The sequence below is a fragment of the Pipistrellus hanaki genome (assembly GCF_964339955.1).
Source record: "Pipistrellus hanaki genome assembly, chromosome: 13".
Lineage (NCBI taxonomy): Eukaryota > Metazoa > Chordata > Mammalia > Chiroptera > Vespertilionidae > Pipistrellus > Pipistrellus hanaki.
In genome coordinates, this window is record NC_140515.1 from 19,659,457 (window position 1) to 19,682,387 (window position 22,931).

The window sequence follows — 22,931 nt, forward strand, 5'->3', positions numbered from 1 at the left end:
AGGGAGCAAGCTGTAATGGTCATTTCCAAAGCTTTCGTTGTTTTTCTATGTGTAAAAGGGCACATGTCTTGTTTTATAGAAAAATCTCTTATAAGATTTTTATTTGAGGTGCGAGGTCCAGTGCATGGATTTGTGCACATTGAAAGGAAATTAGAAGGTGGCCAGCATGGCACAAGATGGGCCGAACACACCTTGGAGCCAACCTCCCCAGTCCCTCCCCGGCTGCTGCATCTGGGGCGGCACCAGGGCTTGAAGGGCACCTGCAGAGTGAGCAGGGTCCCTCTGGCAGGTGGGGTCCCTCCACATGGCCTGCAGGGATCGGGCCAAAACCAGCAGTCTGACATCCTTCCGAGGGGTCCCGGAATGCAAGAGGGCATTCTGCAAAGTTGTCGCTCAGCAGCTCTGCCCCCTGGTGGTCATTGCACATCATAGCTACTGGCTGGTTGGCTGGTTGCATAGGCTTTTATATATATATATATATATATATATATATATATATATATATATATATATATATATGGACTAGTGGCCCAGTGCGTGAAATTTGTGCATTGGGCGGGGGGTTCCCCTCAGCTCAGCCTGTACCCTCTTCAATCAGACATCCCTCTCACAATCTGGGACCACTGGCTCCTAACTGCTCACCTGCCTTCCTGCCTGCCGGATTCTCTCTAACTGCCTCTGCCTGCCTGCTTGCCTGCTTGCCCCTAACAGCCCTCCCCTGCCGGCCTGATCTCACCCCAACTGCTCTCCCCTGCCAACCTGATCTTGCTCCCAACTGCCTCTGCCTTGGCCTCACACCTAGGACCCAGAATTCCCTCCTCCGGCCAGTCACAGGCACCTGGGACCTGGGCTGGCTTCATCTGGGCCGGCTGAAGCCGCAGGGGACCACAGGGCGAACCGCTTTTCTCCCTCTCCTGGGCCACAGCCGTAGGCACTAGCGCCCAGGGCTGGCTTTGTCTGGAAGACGTCTGGTCTAATTAGCACATTACCCTTTTATCAGTATAGATTGTGGGAAATATATAACCTTTTTTGCTTTACAGTCACTTCTTGGTGAGTGGGACAATGTTAAGGGCAGGCCCAAAAAGTTAAAACCTGATAAATTCAGGGGAAAGGAAATTTATTTTAGCTAATGGTTTAACTCTTGTCTTCTGAAATTTTATCAGAGGTGCTGACTTGGTGGTGAAATTGATTCATTTAGGTGGCCTCTCCTCACCTTTTCTCCAGTCTAATATCAAGAGCAAAAATTAAGCACCTCCTTTTTGTTCATCACAGTAGGAGGCATTCATTCATCCCTTCATCCAGCAAGTATGTATGAGCGGCGTGATGGCTGGGGTTGACTTCCCTGGGAGGGCTGCGGAAGATACAGATTGGAAATGAGTGACCATTGCAGTGGTACGGTGGCCACATTCTTTCTGCTTTTGTATGTGTGCTGGGTGCTGGGAAGCCTTGTGGCCAAGACAGACTCAGGCTCTGCTCTTCTGGAGTCAACAGACAGACTCACTCAGGAAACAGATGTTAATCAAATAGTCACATGAAGGCAAGAGACATTCATTACAGCTGGGATAAGTGCTGAGAAGTCACGAGCAGAGATACAGGAGTCTGCAGTATAGACCCTGTTCCATCCAGGATTGGAGGATAAGCTGAGTTCTCAGCTGGAGGTACCATCGAGGGGGAAGGTGTGTGTGTGTGTGTGTGTGTGTGTGTGTGTGTGTGCACGTACGCGCATACCTATGTGTACTCCATGGTCAAGAGGAATCTTTATGTTTCTTTGCCTGCCTGAACCATGGTGTGATAGAAGCATTTTAGGGTAGACCAGTTGACTGCTTTTCAGTCTCAGTTTTTTTGTACAGGTTCAAGAAGGTAACGGAGATCTAGCATAAGAAACTTTTTACCTTCACCTACAATTCCCTAAATGTTCCAGCAAGACCCCCATCCCTTCCCTCCTCAGCTTGTGAGCATGCTATTCCTCCTTTTCAGAACATTCCCCTGCTCAGGGCCAGCTCCTCTGTGTCTGGGTTCAGATGTTACAAAGGGGCCTTTTCTGAGAACTTTTCCCTGTTTACTCTCCTCCCTCGCTTTTTAAAATCCTCACCTGAGGATATGTTTATTGATTTTAGAGAGAGAAGAAGAAAGAGAGAGAGCGAAATAACGATGTGAGAGGGAAACATTGATTGGTTGCCTCCTGCATGAGCCCTGACCAGGGATTGAACCTGTAGTCTTACCGTGTATGAGATGACATTCCCACCACTGAGCCACCTGTCTCTTCCCTGGGCTGTGAGCATGGTGACAGCAGGGCTCTCCGTGGTCACATTCAGTGGCCTCTGAGCTCCCGGCCTACAGATGCAGTTAGTGGGCAATCAGCAGGCCTGACAGCCTAAGCAACCAGGTGCTACCTTACATTGTGCCTGTGCATGTTCCTACTTGGTAATTTTGCATTTTAAAAGATTTTTACTCATGTACTATTGTCAAAATGGATTTATGGGACATTGTGGAAACTTCATGTGAGGTGAGAGTGTTTTGTATCTGGTTTGTGTCCAGAAATTCAAACAAAAGGAACATGGGTATCTGGATTCTGTTGGGCTGCAGGAGGCGATGTGGAATTAGATGCCGGTAAAGGATGGGGGTGTCGGGGAAGCCACATCTTCCCCTGGGGTGACAAAGATGGGTCTTTCTTGTGGTATCTGGTTTGTGGTCACATCTGATAGAATTTTACCCTAAAAGTATACCCCAGCCACCTTTATTTCATGCTATACACACAAAAATGTCAAGAGGAGTTGAGGACCTGAAGGTGGAAGGTAAATCAATGGAACTTCTAACAGAGAAGAATATCTGCATGAAATTAGGGTAGCCACCGATTTCTTAAACAAGACACAAACAGCACTACCAAAAAGGAAAAAGCTTGTAAGTTGGACTTTGTTAAAAATAAGAACGCTTTATCAAAAGACAATATTAAGAGGAAGGAATAATCAAGTCTGGGAGAAGATATTTGAAATACGTATGTCCAGTGCATATCCAAAATACATAAAGAACCCCTACAAACCAATAAGAAATAGACAACCCAATTTTAAAAAGACAGAAGACTTGAGCGGACACGTGTCACCAAAGAGGATTCCAGATGCCCGGTTAGCATATGGAAAGGTGCTTAACCTCAGTAGTCATCAGAGAAACACACATTTAACCATATACCACCACTTGTCTACCTGGAATGGCTAAAGTGAAAACGGCTGATAAGAAAAGTGGAGCAACTGAAACTCTCATGCACTGTTAGCAGGGTATGAAGTGGCACGACCATTTTAGAAAACATTTTGGCAGTGTCTGTGCCGACCTGTGTCACAGCCACTTCCCTCCTGGGTATATACCCAAGAGACATGAGTGTATGAGCCCCCAAGGCCTTGTGGGCTCATGAGTGATCATAGCAGCTTTATTCATAATTACCCCCAAATGGAAACAGCCCAGCTGCCTATCAGCAGCCATATGGATAAGCAAATCATGATCTAGCCATACAGTGGCATATACTTGGCCAGGATAAATAAAGAGCCTTAGGGTAGGGCGTTGACTAGGAGGGCGTGAACAAACCTTCTAAAATGTAGATTTTGATTTGGTTGGTGATTGCATGGGAATGTAAATATCTAAAAACCTTAGTGAGCCGAAACCGGTTTGGCTCAGTGGTAGAGCATTGGTCTGCGAACTGAAAGGTCCCAGGTTAGATTCCGGTCAAGGACATGTACAATACATTGGTTGCAAGAGGCAGCTGGTCGATGTTTCTCTCTCATCGACTTTTCTAGCTCTCTATCTCTCTCCTTTCCTCTCTGTAAAAAATCAATAAAATATATTAAAAAAAATAAAAATAAAAACCTTAGTGAATTGTATACTTAAGATTTGTGCACTTTATGAATGTCGTCAGCAGGATGGTACCTGGGGCTGGTCCTGGGAGGAAGGGTGGGGAGATGAGACAATGTCAGAGGGCAGGGCAGGCTGGCGAGGAAGGGAGGTCGGCCCTGTGAGAGGCCCGAGTGCCTTTGCATGAGCTGCTCCCTGCCCCCGAGGCTGGCCGCAGCTGTGGCTCCCATCCGTGTGTTCCTGTAGCGTGTGAGCAGTCGCTGCCGTTCGTTCCGGTCAGGGTCAGCCAGAGGGTGCAGAAGGAATCGGCGCTCGGGAGGGAGGGAGGGCGGCCTTCCCGGCTTCTGTGTTGTTTGAAGGAGAGGTGCATCGAGCTGGTGCTTGCCGAGTGGTTCTCCCTGGGCCCTCTGTTGTGGCCTCGCCCGGAGGGAACAGAGCCTGCCTGCTGGCTAGCTTTCCAGGGAGCCGCGGATGAAGTGGCGGTGGCTGCTGTGCCTGGGTGGTGGTTGGAGGGGATCCAGGGAGGAGGAAGAACCTGCCTCTGTCTGCCCAGGCACATCTCTGAGCGCCCACGCCCTGGCCGATCCTCAGTAACAAATGAAAGGCTGTCCTGTAGGTGGCCCGGGGCAGCCGCGGTCTGCGGGCGCAGAGCTCCGAGCTGGACGGGCCGCGGTGCCCAGGAGCGGGCCTGTGCCCCAGATTGTGTGTGCGTGTGCGGGGGCGCTCCCGCCGGCTTCTCTCTGAGGGGAGGCGGTCACGCTTCATCTCCAGGCCTGTGGGCTGGCTGGCTGAGCAGCACACACGCGCCCTGGTGTGGATCTGCTGGCCAGCACGGTTGGGTTATGTGTGTTTATGTCTTTGTGACTTGTTGTGTTCTGTGTTAAGACACCAGGAGACAACAAGGAAAGTGTAAGGGTTAAGAGTGAAGGCCAAGCCAGAACCGGTTTGGCTCAGTGGATAGAGCGTCGGCTTGCGGACTGAAAGGTCCCAGGTTCGATTCTGGTCAAGGGCATGTACCTTGGTTGCGGGCACATCCCCAGTAGGGGATGGGCAAGAGGCAGCTGGTTGATATTTTTCTCTCATCGATGTTTTTAGCTTTCTATCCCTCACCCTTCCTCTCTGTAAAAAAATCAATAAAATATATTTAAAAAATAAGAGTGAAGGCCAGGATGCCTGGGTTCCCAGACATGACACTGCAGCAGGAGCGGGTGGCAGCCCGTGCTCAGGCGCCGAGCACTGAGACGGGGAGAGTCGCCATGGGCTGGTGGCCTTGGGCAGATGGCTCTGCCCCTCGGTCTTCCGTTTCTTCATCGGATAACAGAGGGTCGGTGAGGGACACATCTGGACAGCATGGGAGTGGTAACCAGGCACCGTCTGTGTTGTTATGTAGATTTACCGAGGTGATTCACATAAAGCACTCGGGGCCGGGCACACCATCAGCGCCCGTAGGTGTCCGTGGCGGCGGCGGCGGCGGCGGGGGAGAGCACGTGGACCTGCCTCAGCGCCCAGGGCCCGGGAACGTGCGTGGAAAGCACCGGGGCTCACTGCGCATGTCAGCACTCGGTGCTTCGCTGTTTTTAATTATTCCATTATCCTACCATAGCATCTACCACCCCTTATCTACAGTTACAGATCAAGAAACCGTAAAAGAAGTTGGGTGCACACTCCTCTGATGACTAACCCTGACCTGGTTTAACAGGAGGCTATTTATAGCACATGGCAGAGACCGTCCCATGCTCCGCGGCAGAAACTTGGATGCTCGGGTTTGGCGTCACGTGCTGTACATGTTTAGTATTACCTTTCTGAAACACAAACGTTGCGAATGCTGAGACGCATTCGGCCCCGAGGGTCGGGAAGGCAGATGGCGGGCTCCTCCGCTGTAGTGTATTCTCCCGCTGGCCAGGGAGGCTGTTTGCTCCTTTGGGCGAATATGAAAAGGAGGCTGCAGTGCGTATCCTGGATAGACCGGGCCTGCCCCGGCCACTGGGCATGCAGGTTTTAAATCCTGGAAGCTGTCGGCAGATTGCCTTCCAGAGAGGTGAGAGGAAAGGAGAGCTCCACCAGGAGCGTGTGGATGCAAGTTGGGTCCTGTTAGCCCCCTGCTCCTGGGAGCCTGGCTCCTTCCCGTGGTGCCCACAGCCTTCCTCTCCCAGTCTGGCCTGTCCTCCCAGTCTCTGACGCCCTGGCCTTTGTGTCATTACCGGTCCTCCTTCAGGCCTCTCATCCTCGGGCCCCAGACCCGCTGCAGAGTCCCGTGGTCAGTGAGGGACCGCCCTCCCCTTCCGTGTGCCCCTGGAGGGGAGGAGGGCGCAGCCAGCACAGGGCTGCGTCTGCTCCGGGGCCGTGCCTCTGGGGGGAGCTGGGACCCCTTTCGGTTCTGGGAGTCCTGCCAGGGCACTGAGGCCTCTGAGCTCAGAGGGACCAGAGGGAGCAGACGCGGTGGGGACACTCCGTGGGAAGGCGCCGAGGCCAGTTGTTTGGGGGGAAGATTTGTATCTTCAGGTCTGGAGATTTGTATCTTCTCCGTGGGAAGCAGAGGGCTGAGCCAGGGAGGGACCTGGCTGACCGGGCTTGTGCTTTCCATCCCGCAGGTCAGGGGAGGTGACGAGCCGTGTTCGCAGTGGAGCTGGCGGGAAGGGGTGGAGGGAGGAAGGGGGTAAGGAGAGGGGAAGGTCCAGGGCACCTCCCAGGCCTCTGCGCTCCGGCTGTGGTGGATGGAGGGGTCCTGCCTCGGGAAGGGGCGGGAGGGATGACAGTGAAAAGAGCGAGCGCTCTGGCTGCCGGGGTTCAAACCCCAGCTCCGCACTTGGTGCCAGGTCCTCGCTGCCTGTCTATACGATGGCGGCTGCTGACCCCCCGGAGGGCTGTGAGTGCGGACAGTGCTAACCGGGCCAGGGGGCTGGCGCGCCCTGGGTGCTGAGTCGGTGCAGATCTTCCCTCCCTTGTGCCAGGCAGCCACCTCTCCGCCCCTCCCCCCCCCCCCCCCAGACCCGGCCTCTCCGCTGGCATTGCCTTCCAGCCGGCAGTGTGTTTCCCCGCTGGGCTCAGGGCCCCTCAGCACCCGGAGCGCAGGCTCTGGGGCCCGGACACCTGCTGAGGAGTTCCCTCAGGGGACCCAGCCGCTCCCCGCGGGGCAGCAACCGTCTCCTCAGAGCGGGGTACCAGGGCGCCCCCGGGGAGGTGCCGCTGGAATGAAGGAGCGTGGGAATGAACGCGCCACCAACCGCTGCATGGCCGTGACCTCCCACAGGTAAGCCAGCCGCTGGACCCAGGCCTGGGCCGGCTGCCTCAGGCGCCTGGAGGACCTGTGACGTGTCGGTTCTCAGGCCTGGCCTCGGAGGAGGTTCTGATCCAGAAGGTCTGCGCTGGCTGGCTCTGTGCCGCACCCCGTGTGGACACCTGCGGGCTCTGAGGCTGGGGGTCCTCCTGGCTCGGACACCCTGTGGCTCCCATGGGAGCGGACGGCCCTGGTCTGCAGGCCCCGCCCTGCTGGGCGAGGGTGGCTCTCTGGGTGCCAGGTCACCAGGTGGGGTTTCTGGGTCGTGGCGGCAGCTGCCCCCTCCTGCCATCGGCAGGAATGTAACTGCCCGGATGTTCTGAACTCGAATGTCCTGCTGCTTCCTCCAGTGATTTCCAATATCTTCATCACAGCCGATGCCCCAGCCACTTGGGGGCCTGTGCCCCCATGCTGGTGTAGGTCTGTGGTCTCATTTGCCTTGCCAGCCCCTTGGGAGGCGTCATGGGGACCAGCTCCTCTGATCCTAGCAGAGGCCAGAGCTCAAGTGCTGGGCTTTGCCTCCGGAAGCACCTGCCCCTTCCGTGGTCTGTTCCTCCCCGGACACAGGAGCCATTGTAACCAAGCGGACGGGGCCTCCTTCACGCCTCTCCCCTGCCCCCTGCACACTGCTGGGGGGTGGTGGTGGTGGTTTGCTCTTGACCGCTGCCAGTCTGCTGAGGACAGGGGTCCCATCACCGTGTCAGGGTCTCCCTGCTGTGTTTCCCGCCCGAGCAGCGGGTGAGGGCTCAGCGGCTGGTGGAGGAGGCGGCGCTGCACACGGACTCAGCCGCGGGGCTCAGGCTGCTCCCCACTCACTGTCATTCCCGCGTGTGCCATGGGCGTGTGCCTCTCCGAGGGAGGGGCGGGGAGCGGGGTGCAGCCCCGGAGGCCTCCGCAGAGCCTGCCCGGTCTCCGTCTGGGTGGGGAGGCAGGTGGTGGGCTGTAGCCTCTGCCTGTCTGGGCCAGCAGGAGGGGCGGGGGCTCAAGGGCCAGTCTGGGGCTACCGTCACTCAAGTCACTTTCTCTGTCGCTGTGGCCGAGGCTGCCAGGTCGCTGCCTCTTGAGATCCCTGAGCCTGTACCGTCTTGCCTTCTGGGTGGGTCTGGAAGGTTCTGCCCTGGGGATTTCGTATTCTCGGGAAGTGCTTCCCCCGCTTTCCATCCTCCTGTTTGCTCAGCATCCCGGCTCCTGAAGCCTCAGAGACCACGCCGTGTTACTTCAGAGCCCGAGGCTCCGTTGTTGTCTATAATGTAAATGTTATTTATAAATCACAGCGTGGATGTTTTAGGAGCTAGGGGAAAATCACGGTACTGTGTCATTATGGCACCACGGAATCACATCTCTCTTGCGTTTAGGTTGTGTAAACTAAACTAGAAGCTCTTAGAAAGAAGAAACAGTGGTTTAATCCCACTGTCCCCTGTAAGTGAGTGGATGTTTGGAGAGAGTGGGAATTTGGGGGTGATGAATCTGCAGGTCCCCCAAGCTGGCCCCACACCCCACGTGCCCCAGCTAGTGTGGGGCAGTCCCGTGTGTGAGTCTGGGGGTTACAGGTCTGTGTGTCCCCTCTGTGCTGACCGCTGACCTTACCTGCAGTCAGGGGAACACACAGCCCCTCCTCCAGCACCAGCCCTGCTGGGCTCCTCTTCCTGAGGGGCTTTCCAGGGGGGTTTGGACTCTGCAGGATTTCCTCACTGGCTTTAGAATTTGCCCCCCAGAAAGCTACAGTTGGTCCCCACTTCTCAGGGTCTCTCTCGGGGGACACGTGGTGTCAGAGCACAGAGCTGGAGCTCAGCTTTAGCCAGAGAGGTTTATTGTGTGGGGAGGCGGGCTGCATACTGACTCAGGCACCGGGGCCCAGGGTTCAGAGGACGTTTGCAGACCGGGACCCAGGGCTCAGGCCCGCTCAGCTGTGTAATCCCCGCTGCCCTGCTGGAGGCCGGCCCGGCGGCGGCTGGAGCCCACTTCCTCCCCCATAGCACGTGCACAGAGTGTGCCTCCCACGGCGTCCGCGTGTGCCTCAGTGACGTCTGCAGTAGGTTGTTGATTTCTCTTGGTCATCTCCTCCCTTTAGCTACCGCCCCGGAGATTTCAGAGGATTAGGAACGGTCTCCGTGGCTGGCTCCACACCGCTCCATGAAGCATCGCTTACAGCTGGGGCAGGAGCGTGCACGGTCCTGCAGGCGCCGGGCAGCACCCTTCGGCGTGCAGAGCACTCAGGCCTGCAGCCCCTGTCCCGCAGGCAGTGCGAGGCGATGGAGGAGCGGCCCGGCCCGCCGGCCTGAGCTGAGCTAGAGGGTGTGGAGTGTGTCCGTTCCCTGGAGGCTGGCGAAGGTCAGGCCAGGAAAACGCTCGCTGTCCGGTTTCATCCCCAGCTGGGGAAATCGACCCCAGTGCCTCCTAGGGCCACTGAGCATGACTCTTCTCCACTGTGGGCTCCGTTCTGGGGGAGGAGGGACAAGCGCCATTGTTTTTGGTGCTTCTGCCCCGGTTCTTCCGATCACCAGCTCCGTGAGGCTGGGCAGAGCTCGAACCCCTCGGTGCCTCGGTTTGCTCATCCGTGAGGAGGTAAGAGTCCCTGCCTCACAAGGTTGCCGAAAGCGGCCAATGGGTCCCGGCGTTTGGGGCTCCATGCAGGTGTGTGGGGTGAGGAAGAGGGCAGTGCTGACGGGGTGACAGGTCCCCGGGCAGCCTGCCTGCGTCCCTCAGCCCGACTCTGCCTGGACAGTGTCCATCTCATAGCAGCTGGTGCACACGGGGCCCCAGACTGCTCCGGCCATGGTCCCCTCCTCCTGCCTGAGGGTCCTCCCCGAATGGATAAGCATGGTCTCTGTCCGCCAATAAAAGGGTCCCGAGTGTCCACTGAGGATGTTATTGGACGAGCCCTGCAGAGAGGCAGGCGGGCAGTAGTAGTTTTGCACACAGTAAGGTTTTTCATGCTTATTTGTTGCATTGGAACTATTTCGTCGTATGAGAACGTACCTCCCCCCACCCCCTTAACTGAGTCATATAGGAGAGGGGATGCCCGGCTGAACACAGAGTACCCTGTGGCCTAAGGACAGGCCGCCTGCAGCTGGACAGGACCTGACCCCTGTGGTGTCCCCATGGACCCTCGTTCTCAAATCTGGGACCTGATCTTCCCCGGGGAACAAACACTGGAGACTCGTGACGAGGCCCTGAGGACCGGCCTCGCCTCCTCCCCACCCGAGCCTGAGGACCGGCCTCGCCTCCTCACCCCCGGCCTGCACCCGGGCAGTGAGACCTGCACTGCCACCCGCCCTGGGGCACGCTCAGCCCAACCTGTCCTTGTAGCTCAGTGTGGAGGGTCGGATGCTGAGCCCGAGGGCTGCCTGGCCAGAGTGTTCAAAGTCCTTGTTGGGGCAAGTGTGACCGTGGCCTTAGCCTGTTGCGTCTGTTTCACCAGGGGACACCTTGGCATTGTGTTTAGAAGTATTGTACCTCATCTCCCCATCGTACATCTTCCTCGGGAGCGTGAGGGACATAGGGCTCGGTGGGTACTGTGGGGCTTTGTGGCATGGAGCCTCCTTTTTGTGAACCTTGGTGGCCAGCTCGGCTCGGAGGCTGTTTATTTCTTCCCCTGGGTGGTGATGGCCTCCGTGGCGGCCTGATTCTGAGCAGGCTTGTGCCATCCTCATTAGGGTGCAGAACGCAGTTAGCCGGATGTGTTCATTTGTTCCACAGTACTGTTCTTGTCAGTGTGCTCACAGCTGGCGAGGCATAAACCCTGGAGAAGCTGGGGAGACTCGGCACACAGGTGGGATGTGGGTGAGGAAGGTGTGTGCGGGAGCACTGGGGGCACTGGAATAGCACTGGGGAGGCCTGGGGGTGCTGGGATAGCACTGGGGAGGGCCTGGGGGCGCTGGGATAGCACTGGGGAGGCCTGGGGGCGCTGGGATGGCACTGGGGAGGGCTGGGGGTGCTGGGATAGCACTGGGGAGGCCTGGGGGCTCTGGGATAGCACTGGGGAGGGCTGGGGGTGCTGGGATAGCACTGGGGAGGGCTGGGGGTGCTGGGATGGCACTGGGGAGGGTTGGGGGTGCTGGGATGGCACTGGGGAGGGCTGGGGGTGCTGGGATAGCACTGGGGAGGGCTAGGGGTGCTGGGATGGCACTGGGGAGGGCTGGGGGCGCTGGGATGGCACTGGGGAGGGCTGGGGGCGCTGGGATAGCACTGGGGAGGGCTGGGGGTGCTGGGATAGCACTGGGGAGGGCCTGGGGGCGCTGGGATAGCACTGGGGAGGGCTGGGGGCTCTGGGATAGCACTGGGGAGGGCTTGGGGGCGCTGGGTTAGCATTGGGAAGGGCCTGGGGGCACTGGGATGGCACTGGGGAAAGCCTGGTGGGGGCGCTGGGTTAGCACTGGGGTGGGCCTGGGGGCACTTGGATGCCCTGAGGACTGTGGGCGGTTGGTGTACAGGATTATCTCATTTAACCCGGGGTGCACGCCCCACCGGGGTGAGATTCCGTCTGTGATGCCCGCAGGCTGGTGGAGGTGCCAATCCCCTGACCGCTCCCCTGAGACTGTGCGTCCCTGTTGCCGCTTAATCACACATTTCAGTGTCAGGATTAGTGTGGGTGTTTTTTTAAAAAAAATATTTTATTGATTTTACACAGAGAGGAATTGAGAGGGACAGAGCATTAGAAACGTCAATGAGAGAGAAACATCGACCAGCTGCCTCTTGCACACCCCCCACTGGGGATGTGCCCGCAACCAAGGTACATGCCCTTGACTGGAACCGAACCTGGGACCTTTCAGTCCGCAGGCCGACGCTCTACCACTGAGCCAAACCAGTCCCAGCAGTGTGGGTGTTTTTTTTTTTTTTTTTTTTTTTTTTTTTTTTTTTTGTGTGTGTGTGTGTGTGTGTTTTAACTTTGCAATGTTTTTAGCAACCCTACAGAACATAAACACTTTTTGTGGTTGTTCTTGTAAAGCTGTGAGCAGTACAGTATAACTGAAGCCCATCCTAACCTCCAGCCAGTCCCAGGCCCCTCCTCAGTGGCAGCCGCTCACACAGAATGTCTCCTCGGTGGTCTGCACAGTCCCAGGCGCAGGCCTTCCCTCTGTGTCCCTGTGGGTACTGCCCCGGATCTGTGGGAGGACGGGGGCCGGGGCCGGGGCCAGCGGATCTGTGGGAGGACGGGGGGACAGGGCCGGTGGATCTGTGGGAGGGAGGACGGGGACCGGGGCTGGCGGATCTGTGGGGGGTGGGAGGGGGAAGAGGCCGGTGGATCTGTGGGGGGAGAGGGGGATGGGGCCGGTGGATCTGTGGGAGGACGGGGGGCTGGGGGGCCGGGCCAGCGGATCTGTGGGAGGACGGGGGACCGGGGCCGGGGCCGGCACAGGCGTGCTGCGGTGGCCACACGGGCCCGGGCTCTGTTTGGCAGCTGACTGTGGGCTGGGTCTCGGGGACTGAGTGCTCAGGCTCGGTCTCGCCGGTTCGGCTCTGTGGCCTCAGGAGCCCTCGGGCCCCGTGGCCTTGTTTTCAGCCAAGGCCTCCGGGTCACGTTCCCCGGCCGTCGGGGAGGTGAGGTCATCCGGGGCAGGTGGCGTGGGACTCTGAGGTCATAGCCTCCGTTGTCCACTCAGCCTTCAACCCTGACTTCGGTGTTGGCCCTGAGATTGGCAGACAAAAACAATACTAAAGTATCCAGCTCTCTCCCTCTCCTGATAAGAGCCTGGAGGACAGACCCTGACTGTTGTTTACTGATGAATGTGTATGAATGCCCAGCGGACGCGGAGCAGGGAGCACGCGGCCCTTTGGCGAACCTCTCGAGAGGGTGTGTCCTCTTTTGAGATCCGAGGCTGAGAGGATCTCATTTCTGAACTCCAGACCTATCGGATGATAAATGTGTGCCGTGTGGGGCCACCACGTGTGTGGCAGCTTGTTCTGGAAGCAGCAGGAAGCGAATGCAGGGCGGTTCTGTAGAGGACTGCCGACAACATTCTAGAAAATTGCCTCCTGAGGCACCTGTGTGTGTAGCAACAAATGCAGGCTGAGTGGTGACTGCCGCCGTCTGCCAGGGGGCTGGACCAACGTGTGTCCCCACCAGCAGCAGGCGTGGGAGTTCTTGTCCCGCGTCCTCACCGACACTCGCTGCCTCCCGAGCAGAGCTGTTTTTCAGGGCGGAATCAGTGGGACTTCATGTCCAGGGGACACTTCGCAGGAGGCTGGTGCCCAGCCAGGGTCGGCCTGTGCTGCCCTGCCAGCGGTGGGAGGAGGGAGGAGGGGCAGGGCCGGAGTGCCTGGCCGGGAGCCCTGCGGTCCTCTCCGTGGGAGTGCCGGGGTGGGAAGTGGTGGTAACTGCAGGTTAATGCAGGACTTCCCGGCTGAAGGGCTGGAACAGCATGCCTCTTTGTCACTTTCCGAGGAACCGAGGTGAGCGGTGGGGATCCCCGAGGTGGAAAGAAGCCTGAGCTGCTCAGCCAGCTCCTCAGAGTGTGAAAACTGCCCTGACTTACAGTGCTGCCACCTCAAGCTCATCGCAGCCTCTGGGGCTCCGGTTTTGCTGTCTGTCAGATGGGTGTGATCCTGCCTGCCCGAGGGGCTGGGAGGGCGAGGGAGTGTCTGAGGGAGGGAGTGTCTGAGTGAGGGAGGGAGTGTCTGAGTGAGGGAGGGAGTGTCTGAGTGAGAGCCTCAGTTTGCTGCCACAAACAGGTGCTGAGTCAGCAAGGCTGTGGTGGCTACTGACACCCCTATTGAGCACATGCATTCCTTTTACAGAAGTTGGCATTTCTGGATTCAGATGTTCAGGGGGCTGAGTGGCTGCCTGGAGAAGGGTCTGAGGATACCACCCGCTTGGTGGGCCCGTGGAGGGTGGGCTCTGACCTCTGCCCGTTGCTCGGGCCTGGACGTGTGTGCGGAGAGCCCCGTTGTGGGCACCGTTGGGGGAGGCAGCTGTCGGAGCCCTCTGCGGCGTCTCCTGGGCTGCAGGAGAGCATGGTGTGCTGAGCAAACGTGGCTTCCAGGCTGAGGTGAGGCGGCTGCGGTGTTCAAGCTGCCTGAGGTGCAGATGCTTGCTCTCCTCTCCCTTCGGGGCAGGGCTGCAGTGGCGCCTCTGGGACTGCCTCAAGTCCCACTACCCTTCCACCTCTCTTCCTTCCGGGATCCACGCCTTCCCTTTCGCCATATTCGGAGCCCTCCGTAATGCGCAGACCTCGGCTGATGAAGTTAAGTTCTGATGAAGGCCAGAGCAGTAGCCCAAGACCTGGGCCTCGATGCTAAAAATAACTCAAGGCACGCTCTCTGCGAGTGAGAGGAGCGGTGCTGGGAGCTGTGGCTGGGGATTCCCAGCACTGACTGCCCAACGCCTTGTGGTGCAGGGTCCCAGGACCTTGGGAAACATCCAAATGATGTTTTCATCCGGGAGTAGGCCCACCCCCGGTGGAGACTGGGCCACGCAGGCCCGTGTCGCTCAGCAGCTCAAACAGCTGAGGCCGTGGAGCTGGGCCATGACGACGGCACTAGCGTGGAAGATCGTGGGTCAAAATCACCCTGAGCCGCCTGATGCCTGAGAGGCACTAGGTTGGAGACCACAGGCCATCCTGCAATATGGGCTGCAAAACCAGTTCTTTCAGCACTGCCACCGATGTCTGTTTGGTTGACACCAGATGAAGTAGCTGGTTTGTGTTTGGAACCATGTTGTAGAAATAGAATTCGTCTTTTAATGCTAAAACCGTATCCCGGGTGGTGAGGAGTGCAGTACCTGAGACTGCAGAGGCAACCTCAGCGTCCTGTCTCAGACTCCCCGGGGGGCAGATGCCCATCGGCGTGTCCCTCGCTAGCTCTGTCTGTCGCTGCCCCGTGGCTGTCTCTGTCATTCCTAAGCACATAGACTGGAGTCCTCGGGTATCGTGTACAGGTGGACGGCATTTTCCCAAACCAAGCGGTCACCTTGTGGAGTCAGGCTCACTGCTCAGACTCGTGGACCCCAGCGTTTCCAAGTCTTCACACTAGAAGATAATGCAACCTTGTCAATGCCTCCTCATCCATCAAACATTGATGGCATGCCTACTTGAAATTGCATGTGGTTTTACCAAAATTGTAACAAAAAAGAGTTTGGCCTCACCTGTCTCCGTAGTCAGAGCATGCCCCAAGCTCCAAACAACCAAATCCACCCTCAGAGGAGTCCTAGTGGAAATATTTAATATAGTCCCAACTGGGATGAGAGTGAAGTAGCCATAAAAACAGGACCCAATGAAACAGTGACTCAAGGAATGAGGTGAGAAGGTGGCCATGCTCCAGTTAGTCGCAGGCCAGGTGCCTTCCGTGTTTTTGCTCTGTTATGTCCAAGAGCATTGTCATTATCTGCAGGGTCAGAGCTGAGCTCCAGCCAGGGTGACCAAGCATGCCTATGGCTTAAGACCTCGAAAGGGAAGTGGCACATACCACTTCCTTTCACATTTCCTTGGGAATTTAGATACCTGGCTGCACCTAGCTGCAATGATGCCTGGGAAATCTGTTGAAACTTGAATAATTATGGAAGAAGGGGAGATGGGTTTTGATGGTCAGCGGGCAGCCTTTCACATACTATCCCCCTTTATGTATTTAATGCAGTTCATCGTGTGTTTGCAATATAAATGCACACAGGTTATAGATATTGGCTGTTTTGCCTTTTCCAGGAAGAAGACCTCAGCCTGCCACGCTGTGTATGGGGAGAGTTCCACAGTAATGAATCAGTGTGTCTTCAGAGGAATGGAAGAAAACAAGGAAAGGTAAAACTATCTCTAAAAATTGAAATGAAAAATTTTTACCTGCAACAGCTAAATGCAGTACAGAACTTCATCTGTGCCTGTGTAAGACAGTGGAGGCCATCACAAAATTAGAGGTAGCCAAGTTTCATGTGTCCCCTATTAATATCTCTAATTTATTTTTATTTTATTAATTTGAGAGAGAAAGAAACATGGATGTGTTCACTTATTTATGCATTCATTGGTTGCTTCTTGTATGTATCCTACCTGGAGGTCAACCCCATCACCTTGCGATGATGCTCTAACTAACTGAGCTAGCTGGCCAGGGCTGATATCTCTAATTTCTGACAGCATATCTACCTTTGATAAGTATAAGGGATTTTTTCTAGGATTTAGAGGGAAGAGTTTCTATAAATATAACTGATGTGGTATAGAATTAGAAATTTTATTTCAAAAACTGTGGACACCCTGGCCAGTGTGGCTCAGTGGTTGAGTATCACCCATGCACCCGGAGGTCATTGGTTCAGTTCTTGGTCAAGGCTCATGCCCGGGTTGCTGGCTTGATCCCCAGTCCAGGGCATGCAGGAGACAGCCAATTGAAGTTTCTCTCTCATTGATGCTTTTATCTTTATCTCTCCCTTCCTCTCTCTGAAATCAATAAAAAAAGCCAAAAGACAAAACTCTGGACACTCATTCCAAGAAACTGTGGACGTATGCTCAGGTGTGTTGTATCCACATTTGTGTGTGGCCAGTCCTCCCGGAGGAGGCAAAGGCAGACCCTTACTCTTGGTAGCTGCATCTTCTCTTGAAGTCATGATCTCTTCTTCCTTCCATCTCCTTTTGCTTTTCCTTAAAAATAAATGTATTAATTTAATTTTAGTGCCCAGGAAGTGCCTGGATATATTTTCCTAGTTAAAAATAAGAGTGAAGTCCCATGGACTCACCCCTTTCCCAGTTTTATTTTCATCCCCTCCCTCACTCCCTCCCGCCTTTCCTCGAGGTACCTCTGTGATCCACTTTGTGCATTTCCTGCCAGGACTTTTTTAGGTGCCTATATACATAGAAAAAAGTCATTCTTTTCTTCCTTTTTTCTTTTTTAATTTCTGTTCTTTAAATATAGGCTGTAATATTATGCTTGCTGGTCTACTTTGTAACCTTTTAAAATAATTCAACTGTATGTCTTAAAATATTTTCAAGACAGTAATGTGAATTTACTTTGTTTTTATGCTTCAGCAAAGGGAGCCGTGTATCTACAGTCTGAGAATACCCTGCTCACTGAGCTGTTTCCTGCTGCTGTGGGTGGGTCGGCTCTGCGTTTGGCCTTTGTAACACATTTGTGATGGACTTGTTGGTACGTGCCTCCTGAGCACGTGGACAGCTTGCTTTTGTAGGTGGTTACGGAGGAGTGGAGTTGTTGGGTCATCCTGCGTGTGCCTTTAAGATCTCAGTAAATCTTGCCAAATCGTTCTCTGAAGAGCATCACTTGTCAACAGGGTCTCAGATTTCCTGTCCCAGGGTTCCCGCCTCCTGCCACACTTCTGTTCTTCATGCTGAACAGTGGCATCGCTCTGCTATCACAATTTCCTCCTCGTTCTCTTTACTCCGGGGAAGTTCATCTTTTCGGGTCTCTGTTACCTGTTTTCATCTCCCAGTGGTCCTCACAGGGACTCAGTGACCTATCCTGAGGCCCAGGGCATCTGTCAGCCTTGGTCCTTCCCAGGAGTAGGTGCCACTTCATTTTCTCTTCTGAAAAGTATTCAGGAATGCTCCTCCAGGAGAGGTCGTCCCAGGATTACTGAGGGGGTTTTGAAGAGCCTTTGGTAGGATTTCTCTACTTCAGGCTGTTTTATCCACCACCACCACCATCACTATTACCACCACCAACACCATCACCATCATCACTACCATCGCTACCACTACTACCTCTACCACCACCACCACCACTACTGTCTCCATCACCACCAACACCACCACAACCACCATCACCATAATCACCACCACCGTCATCACCACCAACCCCCCCCCACCCCCCCCAACACCATTCTCATCATCGAGGGCAACAATATGAGTATTTGCCATGTGCCGGGCTCTGTGTGGGTCACTTAGTTTACTTAACTCATTTAATTCTCACAATGGTCCTATAAGGAAGTTGATTATTAATCCATCATGGTCAATAGATAACATTAGGATGGAGATTCATTTAAAACCAAACTCTGCCCTCGCTGGTTTGGCTCAGTGGATAGATTGTTGGCCTGTGGACCAAAGGGTTCTGGGTTTGATTCCGGTCAAGGGCACATACCTCAGTTGCAGGCTCCTCGCTGGCCTGGGCCCTGGTTGGGGAGCCTACAGGAGGCAACCAATGGATGTGTTTCTCTCACATCGATGTTTCTGTCTTTCTCTTTCTCTTCCACCCTTTCTAAAGGACCAATGGAAAAATATCCTTGGGTGAGGATTAAAATAATGACAATAATTAATAATAATAATAATAATAATAATAATAAATAAAACTAACCTCAACAATAAGAATTACAACAAAATCCGTGCCTCTGTGGAGCCCCAGCTCCTAGTCACTGCTCTCACGTTCAGTGACTGACAGACTCACACTCGCTGAGGGGTGAGTTCTTGTGGACGTGGCTGTGGAGCCATCACGCCGTTTGCGGTTGCCTTGATTGCACTCAGTTGTTATTCCTCAGCGGGGTCTTCAAGAGGAGCCTGTGGGAGGTGGGAGGGTGGTTTAGGGTTTTGTCCGCATCCAGCATGTGCACGTGAGCTCTTGCATAACACCAGCCCCTCTGTTCTGGTGGACAGTTGAGGGTGGCAGCCTCACTCACATTCATCCAAAACACTTCTCTGAAAAAGGTGCTCAGGTTGATCATCTTTGTTATGGGGAGAAAGTCTACATTATTTGGAAAAATACACCCACTCGCCCGTGGAAGGGAGAGGAAGTTCTTTACTTACCCCCAATAGACCCGATCAGCATCCTACTCTAAAGCGTATAACTTTAGCTCTAGTTCTAAAGGCAGGCAGGGTGCAATTTCAAATGTCTTCCTGAGCACCCCGTCTCCTTCTGTTTCAGAGGCTCTCGGGCTAGGAGAGTTGTAGGCTCGTTGTATCATTTCTTGGGTCCTCATCGTCACAGCTTTAAGCAGTCAGGCCTAGAGTGAGGAAATGATGGTTCCAGCCCACACAGAGATAAGCCTTGGACTCAGGTCTCTGGGGTCTGGCCCTGGCTCTTTGGACAACATCACAGCTCCCTCTCATGTGATTATCAGGAGACCAATCAGCTCTTTTCCCCCAAACTAGAGCTTATTAGCAAGAGGGTGCCTTGAAAGAAAATAGCCCATTTGATCGACCAATTGATTATCTATTCAGTGGGCATGTATTTAATACCCTGCACCAGAGACAAAGGGGTGGGTACGATGTGAGTTCGTAGGGAATTCAGAGTCTTGGGGGTTGAGGAGGCAGTTGCATATACAATGAGCAATGGCTAAAGGAAAACCTTCAGTTCTTGATTGGTTCATAGGGACAATAACCGTATCTCCCGCAGAGGGTTGCTGGGGCATGCCCTGAGTTAATCATAGGAAAGCACCTGGCGTATAATGAGCGCCCGATAAAAGCAGCTGTTTTCATTTTTGTTTATTTTTATTGCTGCAAAGAAAGAAGAACCTAAGCTTTTTCTATCAGGAGATTGATAGGGCCAGGCTTGTGTGTTAGAATGGTAATGAGGTGACTCAGTGTCTCACCCTCTGCACATGTCTCTTCTTAGTGGCTAAGATACTGGACTGAATCCCAGGGGACCAGGTCTCGCCTGTTTCGCTCACGCTGTTTCCATGATGTGCCTAGGACAGGAAGGCAAACTAGTCAAAGACACAGTCGTTGGATTTTTTTAAATGGTTAACCTTTCCCCCCCTTTCCATTAGGATCTTTAAAATATTATTGTAGCCAAAACCTGGCTGTGTGTCCCTCATTGGCTTAAAAGAAAGGCGTTGGTTAATGATCATTTTCCTTTCAATCCAAAAATTTTAAATATATTATTTAAAGCAACTGCAACTCTCATGATGGCAGATGGGATCTGTGTCTTCTCATTGACCTCAGGGCAATGCCAGGGATATAGACGTCACTCACTAAACATTTGTTGAGTAAATATGGAAATGGAACAGGCTCCTCATTACATTCATGGGTATAATCTTATTAAATTATTGTTGAAGTAATTTAATGAGTGCACATGACCTTATTTGAGACACATGAAGACCCAGAGAGGAAAGCAGTATTTTACAGATGAGAAACTGAGATTTTGAAAGGCAAAGGGCCAGGCGGTAGTCTTGTAGCAGGGAATGAAGTGCCTAGACTCAGACCCAGTACCCTGAGCTCTATTTTCTCCATTGTTATGGTTTTTGTTTGTTTGTTTTTTTACCTAACCAAGTCTTTATTATCCGTCCTTGTACTGGCCAGAGGCATCAGTTAGACAGCGTCTTGTAGGATCTGCCACGAGCCACTGAAAAAGACCTTCAGTGAGTGTGGCTAGTCCTCTACATTGTAATAATATCTGCTAGTTCCGGCATGCGCCTCTTTTGATATACATTGGTCCAAACACCACAGCAACTGAGCAGAATACACATGGTTTGCCTCCATTCTGCAGATGAGAAAACAGTGTTAAGTGCCTGCCCAATATCACAGGTGCGAGTGTCTGACACTCTCCCCACACCCTGCTTCCAGGCCTCCCCGTCTGCATGTCCCCAGTGCGGTCCGTGCAGCAGCAGGTGTCAGGGCTGATACCTCCCTTCTCTCTCTCTTTTTTCTTTCATCCCTCCCGTGATACCTCCCTTCTCTTGAGAGACCCCTTGAGCACACTGACCTTTTATTTATTTATTTATTTATTTATTTATTATTATTTTAAATATATTTTATTGATTTTGTACAGAGAGGAAGGGAGAGAGATAGAGAGCTAGAAACATCGATGAGAGAGAGTCATCGATCAGCTGCCTCCTGCACACCCCCTACCGGGGATATGCCCGCAACCAAGGTACATGCCCTTGACCGGAATCGAACCCGGGACCCTTCAGTCCCCAAGCCGACGCTCTATCCACTGAGCCAAACCGGTCTCGGCCACACTGACCTTTTAGAGGCTCTGTTGGGTCCCGGGAGAAAGGCCACACTTGGCTGAGCTAAGCCAGCAGTGCTCAACAGTTCGGCCACAGGCCCCATTCTTTCCCTGCAGTGCCTACTGACGCTGGGAGGAAACCAGGCTGTAAGGAGCATACAGCGGGGGAAGCGGACGGACTCTCCCAGAAGTCACCTTGGACAGGCGAAGGGCTCTGTCCCAGGTCCCGGGGCTGGTGAGTGGGGAGTGAAGGCTGCAGCCTGGGGTCAGGAGAGGTTGCGCGCTCCCTCTGTTGGCACTCCAGCTCCTCAAGGTCAGAGCTGTCTCCTGGAGGGCGGAGGAGGTGGCGCAGGCGCACACAGCCCTTTGGGCGGTGAGCAGAGAGCTAATAAAACCAGTGACCAGAACAGCTCTGGCCGAAGGCCGAGATGGGAGCTGATAAGCATTAAGGACGGGCAGGGAAACAAGCCCATCTGCAGGTGGTACAGAGCAGCCACCCTGGAGCATGAGCATGGCACAGGGCTCTGGGGCAAGTCTCCATTTTGGATGCAGCCCTTCACATTGCCATCTAGAAATGACTGGGTTTTAGCCGGTTCAGTCCACCAAGGCTGCACACAGGCGGGGAGCCTGCCTGGGCCAGCGATGTGTGTCACTGCCCCGACAAGGCCCCGCCTTGCAGGAGAGTGACGTCTACAGGGCCCGCACAAGGGCGGTGCTCAAAACACACTGGAAGAAACGAGCAAGCCAGAGGAGATTTTTACTTTCATAAAGGAGACACATTTGTGCAATCTGAGAGGGAGGGCCCTGCCTTCTCTGAGCATTTCCCTCAAGCGTGGAAGGCTGCTGAGCGATGATGGGATGCTGACTGACTGGCCGGCCTACTGAGTGCATGCACGAGTGAACAAACAAACGAGCAAACTTAAACCTTCCTGTCCCTCCAGTGGGGCCTGAATCCTCACCAGCTCTGTTCATAGGAAGGTTTACACAAAGGGCAAAGACTTCTTCCCTTACAATTCTCTATGTGCTTGCTGAACGCCTCTGCTGCCCAGCTGAGGAAACTGAGGCACAGAGAAGCGAGGAGACCTGCTCACAGTCACTGATGGCAGCAGAAAACCTCACTCCCCTGGGGCTTAACTTTCTAGAAATCCTGTGTCCTTCTGAGTCAGCATTTAGAAGTGGCAAGTAATGGTTGCTGAGTCAGTAAGTGCCGAGGGAATAAGTCTCCTCGCAGTAAAGCCACTTGGTTGGAGGAGGAAATGTCTGTGAATCACAGGAGTGCAGCCGTGCCTGCAGGGGGACGTGCGGCCGGTGGGAGGGCTGTGGGGAGCCCCTCTCCTTGGGGAGGGTGGGGTTGGCCCCAGGCGGGCTGAGGTCCTTCTTACTGGCAGGCGTTGTCACATCATTTCACCCCCTACTCCTTGTCCTCATCTGCCCCCTCCACTTGTCAGTTCAAAAACACGAGTGAGTATGTACTGTGTTTCGGACACCACCCCCGGGCTAGGGACTCCCCTCATCCCTTCTCCCTGTAGACGGGAGCAGAGTCCCTCTGCAGAACGGGGGCAGCTGCTGGGGCTGCCCCAGGGATGAGGCTGGGCTTTGGCCAAGATAAGCCATTGAGGAGCCGGGTGGGCATTCTAGCCTCATTGGGAGCCCATCAGCATGTTCCCAATTCCAGGCAGTCCCCTCCTGTGACAGGGAGCTGCAGGAGGGCGGAGGGGAGGGGTGGGAGGGAGACGCTGGATCAGTTGTTGAAGTTCCTGAGCGTCAGCCTGCCATCGGTGATGGGGAGGACAGAGGTAGTCACTAGTAGGTTGTGAAAGTTGATGCGAAGGCTCAGTGTGGTAAGAAATCTTAGCGAGTGGTCACAGCACACGGCACTAGTCTGCTGTGAGCCTGTACCTCGTTCTCCCACCACCCACAGGGCCAAGAGGCGCTGTCAGAACCCATGCCCTGCACTTCCCCGTGACAGTCCCTGGGGCATGGCGCTCACTTTGAAAAAGTCATCCAG

General features: G+C 54.4%; 1 protein-coding gene across 2 annotated transcripts in view; it reads left to right on the forward strand.

Annotated features, from left to right (window-relative positions):
- Positions 1-22,931, forward strand: part of ARHGEF3 (Rho guanine nucleotide exchange factor 3) — a 284,073-nt gene that overhangs the window by 18,751 nt on the left and 242,391 nt on the right. For both annotated transcript variants that reach the window (XM_084903131.1, XM_084903126.1), the window contains exon 2: positions 15,754-15,846. In XM_084903131.1, coding sequence (XP_084759257.1) covers positions 15,803-15,846 — 44 coding nt within the window. In that variant the 5' untranslated portion in view covers positions 15,754-15,802. The remainder of the gene's footprint in view (positions 1-15,753; positions 15,847-22,931) is intronic.